Below are 19,557 nucleotides of genomic sequence, written 5' to 3'. Positions count from 1 at the left end.
TCCCACAGACTAAACCATGTGGTACTCCACTAGTCACTGGTTTGAAGTCAGATTTGGAGTCTGCAACTTTTACAGTGTGGGTTCTGTCAGTGAGCCAGTTGGCAACCCATCTTGTGATGTAGGGATTTATACCTAGTTTAGTGAGTTTAGCTATAATTCCAGAATGGGGAATGGTGTTGAAAGCCTTGGTGAAGTCAAGATAGGCTGTGTGAACCACCTTATCCTCCTCTACGGCTTTGGTGACTGCCTCAAAGAAGTCAGTTTCAGGAGGCATGATCTACCTTTCACAAACCCAAACTTGTTGGGGTCCACAGTTTGGAAGTTACCAATGTCTTTGTTTACGAGTTCTATGATGATACGTTCCATGGCCTTATAGACCAGGCTCGTCAGGCTAATAGGGTGATAGTTCCCAGGATCAGTGGTGGCTCCCCCTTTGTGGAGTGGGATAACTGTTGCTGTGCACCATTCATTAGGCACAAAGCCTGATGTGAGGCTATGATTGAACATGGTGCTTAGGTGGGGAGTCAGTTCGTTCTGAAGTTCGTGTAGCCTGGGATGTTGTCTGGTCCCATGGATGCTGTGTTTTTGGCTTTAGAGAGTGCAGCTTTTACCTGCATAGTTGTGATTACAGGGACTCTGCATTCTTCCTGTATAGATATGGGCCCTTTAGGGGGTGAGAGGGGGGTTAAGTTAGCAGTGAAGCTATCTGCCAGGATGTTGGCAATATCAGTTGGTTCTGTAATTTTCATACTGTTGTGCTGCAACTCAGAGCAGATCTGGGTGTTGCCATTGAGATTCTTCACATCGCTATAGAATGCTTTGTGGTTGTACCTAGAATCAGTGGCGATTTTGTTTTCATAGCTAACTTTGGAGGATCTTATAAGGGATCTCAGCTTCTTACTGAGGCTGACCAGGGAGCTCCTACACTCATGGAATTTTACTCTCTTTTGCAACAGTTTCTTCCTTCTGTTGTAGAGTTTGTTTATGGCAGGGGACCACCAGATTGGCTTCCTTTTTTTTGGAGGATAGCGTCTTGGTTCTGTTTGGGACAGCACGATCCATGCACTCATATAAGTGCTTATAGAGTGCATTTGTGCAGGATTCAGCAGTCATAACTGTACTGTCCATCTGCATGGGTGTCATGAAGTTCACCACTTCTGTCTTAAGAAGCATGAAGATGGCTTTGGAGAAATTTTTTACTGTGGTTTCCTTAATGGGGGGTGGGGGCGGGATGTGGATATCTAAGGCAATTAGCTTATGGTCGGATCTGACCGAGGAGTTGACTTCAGGTGTGGAACACTGGTCAGTCATGTTGGTAATGACTAGGTCTAGGATATTGTTGCCCCTGGTGGGGGTGTGGATAAGTTGATCCAGGGCATTGGAATTTATGAATTCTAGAAAGCGTTGAGTGAAGGAGTTGGTACACGAGTAGTTTTCCCAGTTAATGGTGGGGTAGATGAAATCATCCACTATTAGGATGCTTGGTTGAACCCTAATATTTTCCAGTATATCAAGAAAAGAGGAGTGGGAATTCTGGGGCATGGTGGGGGATCTGTAGCAAGCTATAATTTGGACTGCAGTTTTGCCCAGAGTTAGTTGCACTTGGATAACCTCGGATGCATTATGCTGAGCAACTAGCCAGGAGGTGTGGATATCCTTAATAAATATGGACACACCTCCACCTTTGGTGTTCCGGTTCAGGTTAGGTGGCCGAAAAGCGTGGTATGAGTTATAGCCTGGTAATGCAGGGTGTTCTCTGGATCCTTGAACCAGGTCTCAGTCACTGCACAGATATCGATGTTCTCCATTTTAAGGAGTGTCTCGAAGGAGTGCATAGCATTACCCTTAGTTTTTGCTTGCCTGTTCCGGCTACGGTGGTGAATTTGTCATTTGAACCTTACCTTAAAAAGGCACTATGGGGGGGTGGGGGCAAGAGCCTTAGTCAGTATCCAGAATCCCAGGGGTGACAGGTGCAGGCCATCTCTGGCAAAGCATCGTGGTCTGTCAACCATGTCGTCCCAGGCAGACAGATACTGGATCCCCTTAGAATGACACCAGAAGCTTAGTAAATAATTTTGTCCTTGTACTGCGGGTATCATTCTGGGTGATGGCAGTATGCTACTCAGGGCTAGGGTCATACCTGCCTGGGCTACAAGATCGGAGAGCTCTTCCATGCCTCTTTTCATGTAGTCCAGGAAGGTACATCTCAGGATATACACACCAACATAGACAATAACAGTCATATCTGTACTTGTTGTGGAGTGACCCGAGTGCGTGGGTTAAGTGGTGGATCCTGGCACCAGACAGGCAGCTGACAGTAACCTGTTGTATGGGATTTGCTCCCCATAAGCAACAACTATTTTTCTTAACTACTTACTACTACTACTATTTCACAGTTACTATCACACATCAGAAAATATTGTAAAAATAGTTACAGTAAGGGCAAAAGAAATTCCCCATTAGGTACTTATTTGTCCTCTTGAAGTAGGCCATCAAATGGACTGATTAGTCAAGTTCACATGACTGCATTATGCTGTGGCAAGAAAGATCTGAACATGGCATAGGACGACACTGCTCTTATACCACTAACGTCCTTGCATCCAAGGGGGAGAGAGTCAGTGAAAGTCTCTGGAGAAGGTACAACTCTGGACTGGTAGACCATAGGGTCTAGTTGTCAGCAGGATATGCCATGGATAAGGACTGCAGCAGTGAACAGTATGATGAATGAACATAGGAATTTCACTGACTGACGGTAATCACCTTTTAGCTCAGATGTAGTAACTTTGGACTGAAAATAAAGTAAAGTGTATGAGGGCATTTTTTGGGCGACACAATATTAACATTATATACCTGAAAATATGTATGTTAAGAATGCGAGTGGTTGAGTTTTCATTTACGGGGTATCATTACAGTACAGTTGTGTACACTTCCCATAAATGTAGATGTTCGAGTGTATTTACTGTCGCAGTCATTACATTTGGGTAATCTGCTGGCAGGTTGCCCTCAGTCAGCCTGATTAACAAAGTCTTGGGTCCTGCATCAGTTGCTGTCCCTTCTTCCATGACATCAGGTTGTCAGGGGTATAAAACATGCAGCAGACACCATTACATCAGTTTTTCTTGCCCCAGATATCAGGTGCCCCCCAAATGGTGAGCAAAACATGTATGTGTGTGTGTGTGTGTGTATATATATATATATATATATATATATATATATATATATATATATATAATTTAAAACTCAAAAAATATATACCTCCAAACAAAAGCAAATACACCAAAAGGCTTTTATGCATAGTAAAAGAAAGTAGAGGTATAGTAAGAGAAAAACAGGGGGCTGGAGGGTGGTTAACCAGGACTGCAACAGTGAATACACTCTAACATCTACATTTATGGTAAGTGTACACAACTGTACTATGTTCTTCGTGTTTCACTGTTGCAGTCATTACATTTGGGTTGATTCCCAAAGCTATGGTTGGAAGGATGGATTTCTACAGCATTAGGACCAGCTATAAGGCCCTGCAGGACAGCAGAGGTAAAGCCAGTTCTGGATTTAGAGAAGAAAGGTAAATGGTAATGTTTGGTGAATGTAAGAACTGAGCTCCAGGTAGCAGCTTCTAGAATGTCTCTGGTAGGAACACCTCTGAGAAAGGCTGCAGAAGTAGATGCAGCCCTGGTGGAATGAGATCTGATCCCCTGGGGGATAGTTTAGCATGGTGCATATAGCAGAAACAAATACAATGGCTTATCCATTTGGAAATAGTCTGCCTTGAAATAGCCTTTCCCTCTGCCCCTGCAGCAAATGCCACCAGTAGCTGTTCAGATTTTCTTAGAGATTTTGTCCTGTTTAAGTAAAACCTAAGTTGTCTGTGTACATCCAATGAATGCAGAATCCACTCCCCCTTGTTCTGTGGATTCGGAAAGAAAGTTGGCAAATGAATGCTCTGATTAAGAGCCACACTGGATGGATACCACCTGAGACATGAAGGATGGATTGGTCCTGAGAGACATCCTGTCCGCATGAAAAATAATGAAAGGCTCCACTGCCATAAGAGGCAGAAATTTTTCTAGCTGAAGTGATTGCTAAAAGTAAAGCTGTTTTCCAAGAGAGAAATTTTAAGTCTGCAGTAGCAGCTGGCTCGAAAGGAGGGAGAGTGAGTTTTTCCAATACAAAATTGAGGTACCAGGCAGGGGTTGGAGCTCTCCTGGGAGGTCTTAAGTTTTTGGTCCCTCTAAGATACTGCTTTAGCAGAGGATGAGAGAAGAGGGGAGGTTCTGTGTTGTAATGAGCTGAAATGGCAGAAGCATGGATTTTTATGGAAGAAAACAACAGGCCCTTGTGAAGCATCTCAGTTAACTGTTGTAAAATCTGGGGAATATTGGGCACTGCTGTGCTTATTCCTTGTGACTGGCTCCAGGCACAGAATCTTTTCCATTTGTCAGCATAAGATTTTCTAGTACTAGGCCTTCTCGCCTCCAAAATGACATCCATCACAGGTTTGCTGAGGGATGCTAAGGGTGAATTTAGGTGATAAGCCATGCTGCAAGATTCAAAGTTTGGAGCTGAGTGTGCAGAATTTGGTTGTTCCGCTGAGACAGTAAGTAAGGTGTCTGAGGCAGGTGCCACAGAGTTAGGTGTGACACATTGCGCAGGAGTGGGTACCAGTGTTGGCGAGGCCAGTCTGGAGGAATCAGAATAATTTTTGGTTTGTCCTGTCTGACTTTTAGTAGAACTTTGGAGAGCAGAGGGGGAAAAGCATAGACTGATAGCTTTTTCCAGCTGAAAGACAGAGCATCCACTTTCCAAGCTTTTTTGTGATGAGTTCTTGTGCAGAATTTGTCCAACTGATAGTTCTGGGGTGAGGCAATAAGATCTATGTCTGGACTTCCCCATTTGCATGTCAACATGTTGAAAATCCATGGTTTCAGTTTCCATTCATGTGGGTCCATGAGATTTCTGCTTAGTTCGTCTGCCAGAGTATTCAGCTTTCCTGGCAGGAATTGAGCTTGTAGTTGTATTTGGTATGTCAAGGTCGTGTTCCAAAATGCCATGGCTAGTCTGCAAAGGGGGTAGGAATGTGTACCCCGCTGCTTGTTTATGTACCACATAACTGTGGTGTTGTCTGTCTTTATCATTAATTGTCCTGGATGAAGGTAGTCCTTGAAGGCTGTCAGTGCATTCTGTACAGCTAGCATCTCTTTCTGATTGACATGAAGGTGCATTTGATTTGGGCTCCATTTGCCCTGAATGCACTTCCCTGCCAGATGAGCCCCCCAAGCATAGTCTGATGCATCTGTAGTTAGGGTTTGGGAGGCAGGGGGTGGATTGAATGGCAGTCCCTTATTTTGGTGGCAGGCCTCTGCCCACCATAGGAACTCTAGGTGCAGGCAAGGTATGATAGGAATTCATTGTTTCTAGGCTGTGACAATGTTGACTCCATAAACTTTTTAAGTACTACTGAAGTTTCCTCATATGCAGTTTTGGATATGGAATTAGAAGAATGCAGGAGGCCATGAACTCCAAGGCTTGCAGAATTTGCCTTGCAGACAGCAGTGTTTTTATGGCCACCGGTTTGAAGTAAGTCACCAATTGAATTTGCTTTTCTGGCGTAAGGTAAGCCATCTGGGCAGTTGTATTCAAGCTTGCACCCAGGAACGTAATTTTTTGAGAGGGTACCAGGTGTGATTTCTTTTTGTTTATGGTGTACCCTAGACAAGTTAGAACCCTTTTTACAAATGCCGGATGCTGTAGAAGAATGTCCTTGTTTTCTGCCTGAAGTAGACAATCGTCCAGGTATGGATATATTTGAATATTTCTTTACCTGCAAAATGCAATTACTAGAGCCAGGCACTTTGTGAAGACCCTGGGCGCAGTAGTTAAGCCAAAGGGCAGTGCAGAGAACTGGTAATGCAAGTAGCCTGCTTTGAAGTGGAGGTATCTTCTGCAAAATTCCCTGATTGGGATATGCAGGTAAGCCTTCTTAAGTCTAGAGTTACCAACCAGGCATCTTTGCCTTGCATAGGAAGTAACTGTTGAAGAGTCAGCATCTTGAATTTTGGAATGTCCAGAAAAGTGTTTAGAGTAGATAAGTCCAGTATTGGACGCCATGATTTGTCTTTTCTGGGTACCAGGAAAAGTCTTGAATAGAAACCTTGTCCCTTTTCCTCTTCTGGTACTGGCTGAATAGCCCCCATGTTCATGAGGGACAGAATTTGTTTCTGGGCTTCTGCCCACTGATTTGGGGGCAGGTCTGGCCATCCGTTTGGTACTGCCAACGTGTGGAAATGAAATCTGTATCCCTGGGATACTATATTTAAAACCCATTTGTCCTGGGTTATCCGTTGCCAGTTTCGTGCATGAAGTGCCAGTTTTCTCCCCAAAGGGGCGGCTAAAAGGTAAGTACTTGGTGAGTGTAGAGGGAAGTCACTGAGTCTGTTTACCATAGGGAGGTGCCTTGTTGTTTCCAGATTTGGAGGTGGAGGCACCCCATTGTTTTGTTCTAAAAGTCCCTTGTGACAAATCTGGAGCCTTTGGAATGTCTAGGTTTGACTGGAGTGGCTCTTGGAACTGGAAAGGACCAGTTCTTAGTAGGCCAGTGCCTACTAAATCTTGGAGGTTACACTTGTAAGAAACCTTTCACAGTTTGCATAGATTTAGCTTTATCTTCCATCTTTTTTAAAACTTCTTCCGCCTTATTACCAAAGAGACGGTCCTGTTGTAAAGGAGCATCCAACAATTTTGCTTTAACATGATCAGGCAAAGTTTACACTTTGAGCCAAGCATGTCTTCTTAGCACAGACCCAGTTAGAGCAGCCCTGCAAGAGGCCTCCAAAGAATTAAAACCACATTGCAAAGCATGTTTTCCAACTTGTTCAGCTGAATGCAATAAATCCTGTAAATCTTTATTTTCCACACAGTCAGAAATTAACATAATTTTCTGTTTAAGCAGTCCCACGATATGCTGTTGATATTTAAGCATATGAAATTGACAGTTTAAAGCCCTGATTGCCAAGGTTGCAGAAGTGTAAACCTTCTTACCCCATCTATCCAGCGCCCTGGAATCTCTATCAGAAGGGGTAGGATTTTTAGCAGAAGAGGCCTTAATGCCTTTGGGACCCTGAAAAATTGTTTCAGGATCTGCAATAGGATTTTTGAAAAGGAATTTGTGGGAGTCAGGAACCCTGTAGTATCTGTCTGGCTTACAAGGAGCCGGAGGCAGAGAAACAGGAGCCATACTAGATTCTGAAAAAACATCATCAACAATGTCTAGAACAGGAGGTATTTTAGATTCAGAAAAATCCTAACTTTCCCATTGGAAATGTTCCCTTATGGTATGTAAAGTTTCCCCAAAAGAAAATTCCTCAGGGGGAGAAGCAGAAGGAATGGAATCTTCTGTATCAGAGTCCTCATAAGTAGGTATAGACAAATCCTGTTCATTAGAAGAGTCAGAAGAAATAGAATCCTGTTCAGAAGATTCATAATCAATGTCTTGCCTAGGCCTCTTAGAAGGAGAGGGTTGGCTACCCCTGATCAAAGTAATTAAATCAGCCATTTTGATCATTTGTTTTTTTTAGGCATAGACTTCGATTTTAGCCTTAATTTTTGAAGATGGCGTCGGTCTAATATTCAAATTTGTAGCCCTGAAAACACTCTCAGAAGCCGGTGCCTGCACAGCTGCTCCAGACCCATCTAAGGTAGAGACATCCGCGGGTTCCATAATTGAAGCATCTCGAGGCATACCAGACTCCGAATGGGTCTCAGTAGAGGCCTGCGAATCAGAAGTAGCGAGTATCAGGGGCTGCGAAAGCACCTCACTGAGTACCGGCGAACTGCCGACTGGCTTAGGAGAAGCGTCATCAGTTTTGGACCTCGACGGTCTGTCTCTGCCTTTTTCTTTGCGCTTTTTAGGTATTCCGGTAGTCGGATTGATAACCGACGACATTTCTGGATAATTAAATCGTGAGCGAAAATATTTAGAAGCAAAAATATACAGATGTTTAATAGTGTGTTGATTAAATTTAGCACAAAACCGACATCAAGGTACGTTGTGGTCAGGGGGTAGGCAAAGAATACAGTACAAATGAAAATCCTTATGAGGTATTTGCTTCCCACAAGTAATACAATTATTAACTTTTACTGACATCGGTAAGGAGCAAGAAAAGTTTCTAACGGGTACTTGGCTTTTAGTTGAAGACTTCGGTTCTGAAACTCGAAAACGAAAATTTCAGGAGTTGGCAGACCAGCACTTGCGAACTGCTTCTGCTTCAGGCACCGCGCAGCAAGAAAGACTGATGTAATGGCGTCGGCTGCATGTTTTATACTCCTGATGACCTGATGTCATGGAAGAAGGGACAGCAACCGATGCAGGACCCAAGATTTTGTTAATCAGGTCGACTGAGGGTAACCTGCCAGTAGATTACCCAAATGTAATGACTGCAACAGTGAAACACGAAGAACATCAAGGTATTGTGACCCCAGTTTGGATATCTTGAGGACAAGAACTGGATCCCTTGGTAAACAAGAATAACTTTATTAACACTGTTAATTTAACACCACTGAACAGTAAATATGGAGTAAATGCATTTTTAAGAAGGTAATCCATATCCAACAGAAACACCCATTGCTGCTGAAATCAATCAGAAACTCAGTAGTAGTATGTGCTGTATTAGAAAGCAGGTAAGTTATTAAACAGGCAGCAACATCACAAGTGCCACCAATCTAGCATCCTTTACAGACTCCATGTGAAGTGGGGTGGGGCAAATCACTCTCCTTCTGTTACTGGCTCCTTTCTGAAATGTCAGCATTCATAACATCAAGTCTTGATACACCTAAAAAAAGTTCAAAATGCAGGATAACAGCAAATATTGAATATCACTTTTCTCCTTTAAATTTGTTTTTTTCATAGGTTCATAGGTTCATACTAAGCTATCTGCCCGAGGGGAGGAGGGCAGCCTATAGCCTTTTTTTGGGTTTACGCCGCCACCCTTTAGTATGGGGAACTATACCCATTATTTTGCTGTGCCTCTGTTGAGCAGTGACACTGATCTCCCATCCATTGGTCAAGATTTCTCTTTTGCAGGGGGAAGTCCCTCACACACTCCTAACTTGTACATAACAACTCCAAGATAGTCATACATCAGAGAAAAAGGAATATTCTGAGAAATGGCCATCTCATATCTGAAATATGCAAGTCTATTTTTTTGGTTATTCAGTCTCCATCTTTCAGAACTTGCTAAAGCAGGTCCCAGCATTTCATATGGGTACCTTTGTTACCATTACAGACTGAGATGGGGAAATCACAAGCAATTTACCTAAAGTGGAATATACGGCCGAAGCATGCTGGAATGGGAGATACAGAACTATGCCAAAAAATCAATCCATTTGAAATACAGCAGGAAATGTCTTCTCAGCAATATAATAAAGACTACTCAAAACACTTAGAGTGGGACATCATGAGACCTTACAGATAGAAATACTTCAGAGATTCTCTTTGCATGTAGACATAAGCAAAAGTAATCGTTATTGCTCAGCAGTGTAGCACAGACAGCAGAGGCTATGAGAGTCTGCAAACAGGTTTCATCTCGAGGACTATGGGTACAATAACACCTCAGTTTCTGTTTAATATGAGTTTGCACATATCTGTGAATAAGCATTCTGACGAATGAAAGCTCTCTATGACCACATATGAAAAGAAGCACTGCTGTTGTGTTAATCTTTACCGAATTAAAAAGTAAACTAATCTACAGTTCTGGTGTGAATATATATATATATATATATATATATATATATATATATATATATATATATATATATATATATATAATTTTTTTTTTTAATTGAGAATAATTACTCCAGAAGCCTCTGAGTTTCTGAGATAAAGGGAGGCTTGATTCATTTCCAAGTTTGGAACTCTACCCCCCCCCCCACCCCCAGAACATAATTTGCAATTAGTGCTTTTATTTTTGGCATTTGACTAACTACAGAATTAATTTTCTTTTTCATACAGTGATAGACATTACTGTTATTTTCAAAACACCTAGGTCAGTGGATGCCAAACTATACGATTACTGGTCAGATTTTAATTTTTTTTAGGTTTGGCATATCATAGTTCTCACAGTTTAAAGATGAATTTGACTATTTAAAATGTTCATTTATTTGTATAGCTGTGTCCTGGACTATGGCTGAAAACACTGGATCACTAAATGGAAATAAAAAGACTCAACAATAAAATATCCAGTACTGTGGAATCCTAAAAGTGTTACTGGATTCTTAGATTCTTACCCAATGGAAAAAAAATAATAAACTACAGAAGAAAATGAAAACTTACTTTGTGGCCCGTTCTGATATTTTCAACTCAAGCCGATGACCATCAACAGTACAGTGCTGAAATACAAGTACCAAAACATAGTAAGGACATGATACAGATTATAAACTAACATAATACTGTCAATGCTAGGATACACAGAGTGATACAGCCTACAAAAGTAAGTGACATCGGGCACATAATAATCTCCTATTGTTATATAGGTGGTAAGAGCTATATATGCAACTCCAGACATTCACTGGATTGATGAAGCACTGTTTGAACAGGTATAGTAGCAGGAAGGTACTTAAGTCAGAATGTGAGCAGTTCTGGCAAGGCAGTGTCACAAGTCTGCAATCACACTACTCAAGAATGGTACATTAACTAACTGTGAGAGGAGTAACAAAATTAATGATCAAAATGCATTCAGTCCACAAGAGCTCTCTGAATCCATTTAAGCATGCTGCATGTGTAAACACCTGCAGCTGTTTCTGTACTGCTCAGCAGGTGTTCCTACAGATGTGGCATGGGATGTGTGGTCTAGTCAGTGTGGGCCTCAGATCTATGATAACCCTTATACACAGCTAACGCCCTTTGGGGAAAAAAGAGTTAACACTGCACATCACTGACTACAATAAGAAGCTAGGAAACCGGTATTTCAAGCCCCCAAATCTCTAAGTATATAAACTCCAAGACATGATAATACCAAGTATAAGGCAAACTTCCTTACTATCATTGTCCCATGATCCCACTTAATTCAATAGACAGCTTTCAACAAAACACTGGAACTGATAAAAAACATTGTCAATTCCTTGTTTGCCAAAACACTGTTCAATGAATAAGCAAGACTCCTGAGTATTTATAGATGCAATCCCACACATTTATAAATCCCTTCAATAACTAGAGTTCTGATCAGGTCCAACAGAAACTTCATATTAAAATTACGATACTCTCAATCTGGAAAAAAGAGCCAGGAGTACAGCCACGCAAAATCAGGACATATTTTGTCAGAGAAGGGAATTTCATGGAAAACAACACATCAATATATGAACTGCATCACAAAAATATCCTAGACAGATTATTACAAAAAATAAAAAAAAAGCCAAATGGCTAGATAACTGGATAAAACACAGCACTACCACTGCAAAGACATACATGAAACTCCTAAACTAAGTATGAACCAAAAAAGAAACTTCAAAATGCAAAACTGCTGCCTACAGAGTTGCCATGGCAAACCTACTTAGCAATGCACTTTTAAAAACAGTTACGAATCTTTACTTGTACACTTCAGCACAAAGTTCAAACACGTCATATAAACTAAGTCTCTATAAATCACTCAGAACATTTACCATGCTATATAATATATACATATATATATATATATATATATATATATATAAATATATATATGTATATATATATATATATATATATATATATATATATATATATATATATATATATATATATATATATATGTATATATATATATATATATATATATATATATATACACACACACACATACACACACACACATATGCAGAGGTTGTCAATAAAAACTTACCTAAACAGCACAGACCTCCAAAACACACACACAAACATTCCACACACAACACCAAACAGATCGCATACAGCACACATCACGCCAGTGTCTCACAAACACAGCCCCTATAAGGCATAACAATAAACCAACACAGCATAATAAGGCATAACAATAAACCAAACAAACTAGTCATTGGCAACTCAGTTGTGAGACACACCGATGTCCCCCTCACAAGGCTTGACAAGGAGAAGGTCACTGTCAGTTATCGGTCTGGTGCCAGAATCCGCCACATAACGCATACACTTAAGTCTCTCCACAACAAATGCAAGTATGACTGTCACTGTCCATGTTGCTGTGAATGACACGTACCTCCCTGGACTATATGAAGAGAGACATGATTATGTGTCCCAGGCAGGTATGACCCTAGCCCTAAGCACCATCCTACCTTCACCAAAAATGATACCACAACATGAACAAAAAATTATTGACTTCAATAATTGGCTTACTTTCTGGAGTCATTCCAAGAGGATCCAGTATCTATCTGCCTGGGATGACATGACTGACAGACCTAGATCCTTTGCCAGAGATGGCCTCCACCTGTCACCTCTGGGATTCTGGATCCTGGCCAAATCTCTTGCTACCCCTATTGTGCCTTTTTTAGGCAATGTCCCAAAGACAAATCTTCCAACATAAAAGATCTGTCAAAAAGCAAACTGAAGGTCATGCTGCTTAATGCCAGGAGCCTTAACCTGAAAATGCATTTACTGGAGGCTCTCCTCACACTAGAAGATGCCGACATCTGTGCTGTCACAGAAACTTGGTTCGGGGCTGCTGAGAGCATCCCTGCCTTACCAGGCTATACCTCAATTCTACACATTCAGACCACAAAATGAGGTCGGGAAGACTAAGGGTGGTGGAGTCTCTATCTTCATTAAGGACAGGCACACCTCTAGAATGGTTTGCCAGCATGATGCAGTGGAACTACTCCAGGTGCAAATGACAGCTGACAAGACAACCATCTGAGTTATAGCCACATATAGACTCCCCTCTATGACTCAGAATACCCACTCCTCCTACCTGGACCTACTTGACTCCATCAAGGTACCCCCTTACACACTGTTCCTTGGTGACTTCAACTACCCCACCACAGACTGGATAAACTATTCCTGCAATAATGCACTCACCCAACAATTCCCTGACTTCTTCAATTTTAACGCACTAGACCAGCTTGTCTCATCCCCCAAAAGGGGAGATAACATTCTGGACTTGGTTCTCACCATCATAGGTGACCGCTGTACCACTCCCATAGTATGTTCTTTCCCGGGGAGATCAGATCATCGGTCTGACTCATTCAAAGTTTCTATCCCACCTAATCCCCATACTCCCCCCCACCCAACCCAGCCGTAACCAGGCTAAAAAAAATTCTGAAAAGCAGACTACAACCTCCTAAGGGAGGATATCAGTAGCTTCACACCAATGCTCCCCTCAGCGGGTGCAAACAACTATGATGAACTGTACGTCAATACAGTATACAAGCACCTGTGCCACTGCATGGACTCATCCATATCCAACAGAACTAAAACCTGCTCCCCAAGGAAACACAAACCTGTCTGGTGAACATCCTCTATCAACAGGCTTTAAAACAGAAGGAAGAAACTGTTGTCCAAGGGTAACATGGAACAAATTCCAAATTGGAAAAACTCCCTCCTTAGTCTCAACAAGCAAATTAGATCACTAGTGAAAACCTCCAAAGTCAGTTATGAATCAAAACTAGTCTCTAAAACAAAGGGAAACAACAAAGCCTTTTTCAATTCAATCAGGAACCACCATGGCAAAGCCCAGGTTTGTTCTGAAGTAGTACTTAACAGTATCACATACATTGGGCCTGTTGACTAAGCCAACCTGCTAGCAGATAGGTTCAGTGCAAACTTCACCCCCCCCCCCCCGTGTCCCCCATAAAGGCCCATTTGACATCCTTGATACTTAGCCCACACATCACATCTCCGTAGATCAAGTGTTAAAGGCCCTATCCAAGGCAAAGAACACAACTTCCATGGGACTTGACAGTATCCCAGGTAGCATTCTGCACCATCTCCAGTAAGAACTAGATTCGCCACTGAACACCCTATTCAACCACAGCCTAAGTACAGGCTTCATTCCAGCAGAGTGGAGAAAGTACAGTTGTGTACACTTACCATAAATGTAGATGTTCGAGTGTCTTCACTGTTGCAGTCATCACATTTGGGTTATCCCTGCCAGGGTAGCCCTCAGCCGGCCTGAATACCAGAGACTTAGTATTTCTGCGTCAGTTGCTCTCGTTTGAAGACTGATGTCAGGTGGTCAGGGGTATAAAGGAAGGCAGCCAACACCATTACATCAGTTTTTCTTGCCCTAACCGGTCAGAAGCCCCTAAAGTAGGAGACCAGGCTCTGGTGGCAGGACCCCACCAGTGGAGAAAAAAAAAATACCAAGATGTCCCTTCTAAGGAAAGGTGAACAACATGGGAGAAATGTAACAAAAAGAAAAAGGGGGAAGAAGGGAGGGAAACCAGGACTGCAACAGTGAAGACACTTGAACATCTACATTTATTTCAAGTGTACACAACTGTACTGTGTTCTTCATGTTTCACTGTTGTAGTGATCACATTTGGGTGGATTCCAAAAGCTGAGGAAATGGGTGGAGGCAGTCAAGGAAGCAAGGGGCTGGCTATCATGCCCTGCAAGACTGCATAGGCAAAGCCTGCCCTGGATGAGAGGCAGGTGGTAATGTTTAGTAAAGGTGTGGACAGATGTCCAGGTGGCAGCCTCCAGGATGCCCCTGGTGGGGACCGCTCTCAGGAATGCTGCAGAGATGGAGGCGCCTCTGGTGGAGTGGGTCCTAACCCCCTTGGGGAGGCTTGCCATGCTTCTTGTAGCAGACATGGATGCAGTGTGCTATCCATTTGGAAATGGTTTGCTTGGAGATGGCTTTGCCCTCTGCCCCTGAAACAAAGCTAACCAGCAGTTGATCAGATTTTCTGAAGGGTTTAGTCCTGTCCAGATAGTATCTGAGCTGTCTGTGCATATCTAGAGAGTAGAGAATCCCTTCCCCTTTGTTTTGAGGGTTAGGAAAGAAGGTGGGCAAATGGACAGATTGTGTGAGAGCCACACTGGATACTACCTTGGGCATGAAGGATGGGTTAGTTCTGAGGGATAGCCTGTCTGCATGGAAGATGATGAAGGGTTCCCACTGCCATGAGTGCTTGCAGCTCAGAGACTCTTCTGGCTGAAGTGATGGCCAGGAGGAAGGCTGTCTTCCAAGAGAGAAATCTTAGCTCTGCAGAAGAAGCTGGTTAGAAAGGAGGCAGGATGAGATTTTCCAAGACAAAATTAAGGTCCCAAGCCGGTGTTGGTGCCCCTCTGAGGAACTGTTTGATCAGAGGGAGTGAAAAAAAAAAGGCTGCGCAGTAGGAAAATGAGCGGAAATAGCAGGGGCATGGATTTTTATACAGGATAAAGAGAGGCCACTGTGTAGTAGGTCAGCTAAGTAGTCCAGGATGAGAAATCTGTGCCGTATTGGCTCCTTAGCCTGGATTCAGGTGCAAAATATTTTCCATTTATCTGCATAAGACTTTCTGGTGCTAGGGCATTTGGCCTCTCGGATAACATCCAGAACCTGTTTACTGAGGAGGGCAGAATGGTCAGGTTATAAGCCAAGCTGCCAAACTGAGTGTCTGCAAATGGGGGTGCATGAATTCTCCTGCCCTCTGGGTTAGGAGGTTGGGAACCAGAGGAAGATTCCATGGGGGCAGTGAGGACAGCCTGTGCAGCAAGAGGTACCAATGCTGTCTGGGCCAGTCTGGAGCTATGAGAATGGTCCTTGGTTTTTCATCCCTTATTTTGATCAGTACCTTGGGAATAAGAGGTAGGTGAGGAAAGGCATAGATTGAGAGGTTTACCCAGGGGAAGGACAGGGCATCTATGTTCCATGCCATGCAGTGATGCTCCCTGATGCAGAATTTGTCGAGCCGATGGTTGGTGTGGGAGACAAAGAGGTCGACCTACAGGGTTCCCCATTTCTGAGTTATTAGTAAGAAGGTGTTTCTGCTGAGCTGTCACTCATGGGGGTCCAACAGTTTCCTGCTTAATTGGTCTGCCAGGGAGTTGAGAGAACCTGGCAAGTACTGTGCTAACAGGTGTAGATGCATGGAAGAGGCTGTGAACCAAAGGGTCATGGCCAGCCTGCACAGCGGGTAGGAACGAGTCCCTCCCTGCTTGTTGATGTACCACATCACTGTGGTGTTGTCTGTTTGGATCTGGAGAACCCCTGGAGAGAGGAAGGGCTTGAAAGCTAACAAGGCCTGCTGCACAGCCATCATGTCTTTTAGACTGATGTGCAGGGGGAGTTGCTGGGGGTTCCATTGGCCCTGTATGCACCTGCCATCCAGGTGTGTACCCCAAGTGCAGTCTGATGCATCTGTGGTGAGGGTCTGGGCGGTGGGGTATGGGGAGAAGGGCAGTCCCTTGTGTGGAAGCAGGCCGATGCCCATCAAAGAAATTCCTCCCTCAGGCAAAGAATAATAGGTAAAAGTTTCCAGATCTTGAGAGTGTTGACACCAAAGGCTCTTTAGGTACCATTAAAGTTTCCTCATATGCAGTCTGGCATATGGAATAAGGAGTATGCAAGATGCCATGAATCCCAGGGCTTGCAGGATTTCCCTTGCAGAAAGCTGGGGCCTGGTGGCCAGTTGAGAGAAGTAAGTTGATAGGAAACTTTCTCTGGTGTTAGGCATGCCATCTGGGATGCTGTGTCCAGACTTGCTCCCAGGAAGATTATCCTTTGGGTAGGTACCTGTTTGGGTTTCTTTTCGTTGATTGTGTACCCTAAGGAGGTTAGTAGGTCCTTTACAAAGGCCAGGTCTTTGAGGAGCTTTCCCTGGCTGTCTGCCTGAATAAGGCAGTTGTCTAAGTAGGGATACATTTAAAGATTTCTTTGTCTGCAAAAAGCAATGGCCGGAGCCAGGCATTTTGTGAAAACTCTGGGAGCAGTAGATAAGCCAAAGGAAAGTGCAGAGAACTGAAAGTGCTTAGATCCTGCCCTGAAGCGAAGATATTTTCTGCAGGACTCCCTCATGGGAATGTGGAGGTAGGCCTCTTTTAGGTCCAGTGTGACTAGCCAAACGTCCTTGGACAGCAGGGGTAGCAACTGCTGGAGGGTGAGCATTTTGAATTTTGGGATCACCAGGAAGGTGTTTAGAACAGACAAATCGAGGATGGGATGGCCAGGTGCCTGATTTTATGGATACCAGAAAAAGTCTGGAGTAGAAGCCTTAGCCTATCTGTTCTACAGGAATGTGTTTTACTGCTCCCAAGGAGAGCAGGGTATGGATTTGCTTTTGAGCCTCTGCCCACTGATTTGGTGGTAGATTTGGGAACCCTTTGGAGGTTGGAAGGGTGTGGAAGGAGAATTTGTACCCCTGAGACACAACGTTCAGAACCCATTGTTCCTTGGTAATGGTGGCCCAGGTGTGAAAGGAGAGGTTTCCTCTTAGGGGTATGTGATGGTGGGGAGAGGCGAGGGAAGGGGTGAGTCATTGTGAGTTTTTGCCATAAGGGGGTGGCTTAGAACTCCCTGGTTTTGAAGTGGAGACAGTCCACTGCTTAGATCTCAGCAACCCATGGGACTGCTGTCTTGGAGGTCTGTTTCCACAGGACCTAGGCTGGTCCTGTTTACTAGGTGCAGGAAAGGACCAGTGCTTGGAAGGAAAATGCCTGGTGAACCTAGGGGGCTGTACCTGTAAGAAATCTAACAGTCGGCATAGATTTTGCTTTCTCTTCCATCTTTTTTAACATCTCTTCTGCTTTAGTACCAAATAAGTTATCTTTGTGCAAGGATGCATCCAACAATTTTGATTTGACATGGTCTGGCAGGTGTTGTTCCTTAAGCCATGCATGTCTTATAATGACAGATCCAGTGACTGCTGCCCTGCAAGAAGCTTCTAGGGCATCAAAACCGCAGTACATAGTGTGTTTAGTTACTTGAGCAGCAGAGTGCATTAATTCCTGTAAATCTTTAGATTCTGCCCATGGAGGAAAGGAGGTAATTTTTTGTTTAAGGAGTTCCAAGGTAGGTTGCTGACATTTAAGCATATAGAACTGACAACTGAGTGCCCAGATGGCAAGAGTAGCAGAGGTGTATACTTTTTAACCCCATCTGTCCAGTGCTATGGAATCCCTGTCTGAGGGGGTGGGATTCTTAGCTGAAATAACTTTAACCCCTTTTGGGCCTTGAGTAATGACCTTAGAGTCAGCTGTTGGGTTTTTAAAAAGATATTTGTGAGAGTCAGGGACTCTGTAGTACCTTGTCTGGCTTTCTGGGAGCAGGAGGGAGGGTGTCTGGAGTCAAGCTGGATTCAAGGAAGACATCATCTACCACCTCTAGGACTGGGGGGGGTGGATGGCTAAGGGCCTGAGCTGTGGAAGGTCCAGGAACTCTCTGAGTCTCTTTTTAGACTGTGGGTAGTCCTGACTCTCCCATTTGAAATCATCCCTTAAAGTATGCAGGGTTCCCCAAAGGAAAAATCCTCTGGGAGAGAGGCTGAAGGAAGAGATTCCTCTGCATCAGAATCTTCATATGTAGAGAGGGGCTGTATGTCTTCATAGTCAGATGCAACAGATTCATCTGACTCTTGTTTAGACAAAACGTCTGGAGACAGATCTCTCTTTCTTTTTGAGGGAGTGGCTTGGATTCCGCTAATCAGCATGATAAGGTCCTCTGCCATTCTAAGCATTTGTGACTAAGGCAAGGGAGCAGGCACCAAAGAATGGCTGGAAGGCGGTTTCTTGGAGTGGTTCGACCCCTGGGCCTGAGGAGCTAGGTTGGTTTAGAAGGAACAGAAGCCGTGAAAGAAGGTGTTGATTTATGTCTGGATTCGGTGATGGGAAGGACTCGGAAGCTGGTGCCTGCACAGTGGCACTGGACCCATCCAAGGTAGCGACGACCGCAGGATCCTTAGACGAAGAAAAGTTCTGTGGCATACCAGACTCTGAAAGGGCCTCGATAGAGGCCTGTGAATTAAGTGAAGCAGGCATGAGGAGCTGTGAAAGTGCCTCACTGAATTCTGGAGAACTGACGACCAGTTTGGCGGTAACGTCATCAGAAGGTTTAGTCCATTGCGGTCTGTCTCTGCCTTTATCTTTAAGTTTTTTCGGATGGTCTGCTGTCAGATGGCTTACAGAAGCCATATCGGAATTCGAGGACTGTAAACGGAAATATCTGGCTATAATAAGGACCCAATGATGAATAGTTCTGGCGTTCAAGCACAGAACTGACAACAAGGGACGTCGTGGTCTGGGCCTAGACAAGTGACGCAGTAGGAATGGAAGCCCCAGTGTGGTATCTGCTTTCCACAGGCGAGACAATTATTAACTTTTTCTGACATTGGTTAGTGCAAGAAAAAAGGACCCCAACAGGGTACTTGGCTTTCGAAGACTTCAACTTCAATTCGGAAACAAAATTCAGGTAGAGGCCAACCGGCACTTGCGAACTGCTTCTGCTTCAGGCTCCATGGCAAGAAAGACTGATGTAATGGCATTGGCTGCCTTCATTTATACCCCTGATGACCTGATGTTAAGTCTTCAAGTGACAGCAACTTCAAGTGACAGCAACTGACACAGAAATAGTAAGTATCTGGTTTTTCAGGCCGGCTGAGGGCTACCCAGGCAGGGAT

At 43.7% G+C, this 19,557-nt stretch overlaps 1 protein-coding gene across 1 annotated transcript in view; it reads right to left on the bottom strand.

The window, feature by feature from the left end:
* Positions 1 to 19,557, bottom strand: part of RBM19 (RNA binding motif protein 19) — a 1,836,515-nt gene that overhangs the window by 509,607 nt on the left and 1,307,351 nt on the right. The window contains exon 18 of the mRNA XM_044054094.1: positions 10,328 to 10,383. Coding sequence (XP_043910029.1) covers positions 10,328 to 10,383 — 56 coding nt within the window. The remainder of the gene's footprint in view (positions 1 to 10,327; positions 10,384 to 19,557) is intronic.

Source organism: Protopterus annectens, chromosome 13.part0, assembly GCF_019279795.1.
Source record: "Protopterus annectens isolate FY-2018-M chromosome 13.part0, PAN1.0, whole genome shotgun sequence".
Lineage (NCBI taxonomy): Eukaryota > Metazoa > Chordata > Ceratodontiformes > Protopteridae > Protopterus > Protopterus annectens.
The sequence above is the reverse complement of the archived record's forward strand: the minus strand, read 5'-3'. Positions and strand labels throughout refer to the sequence as shown.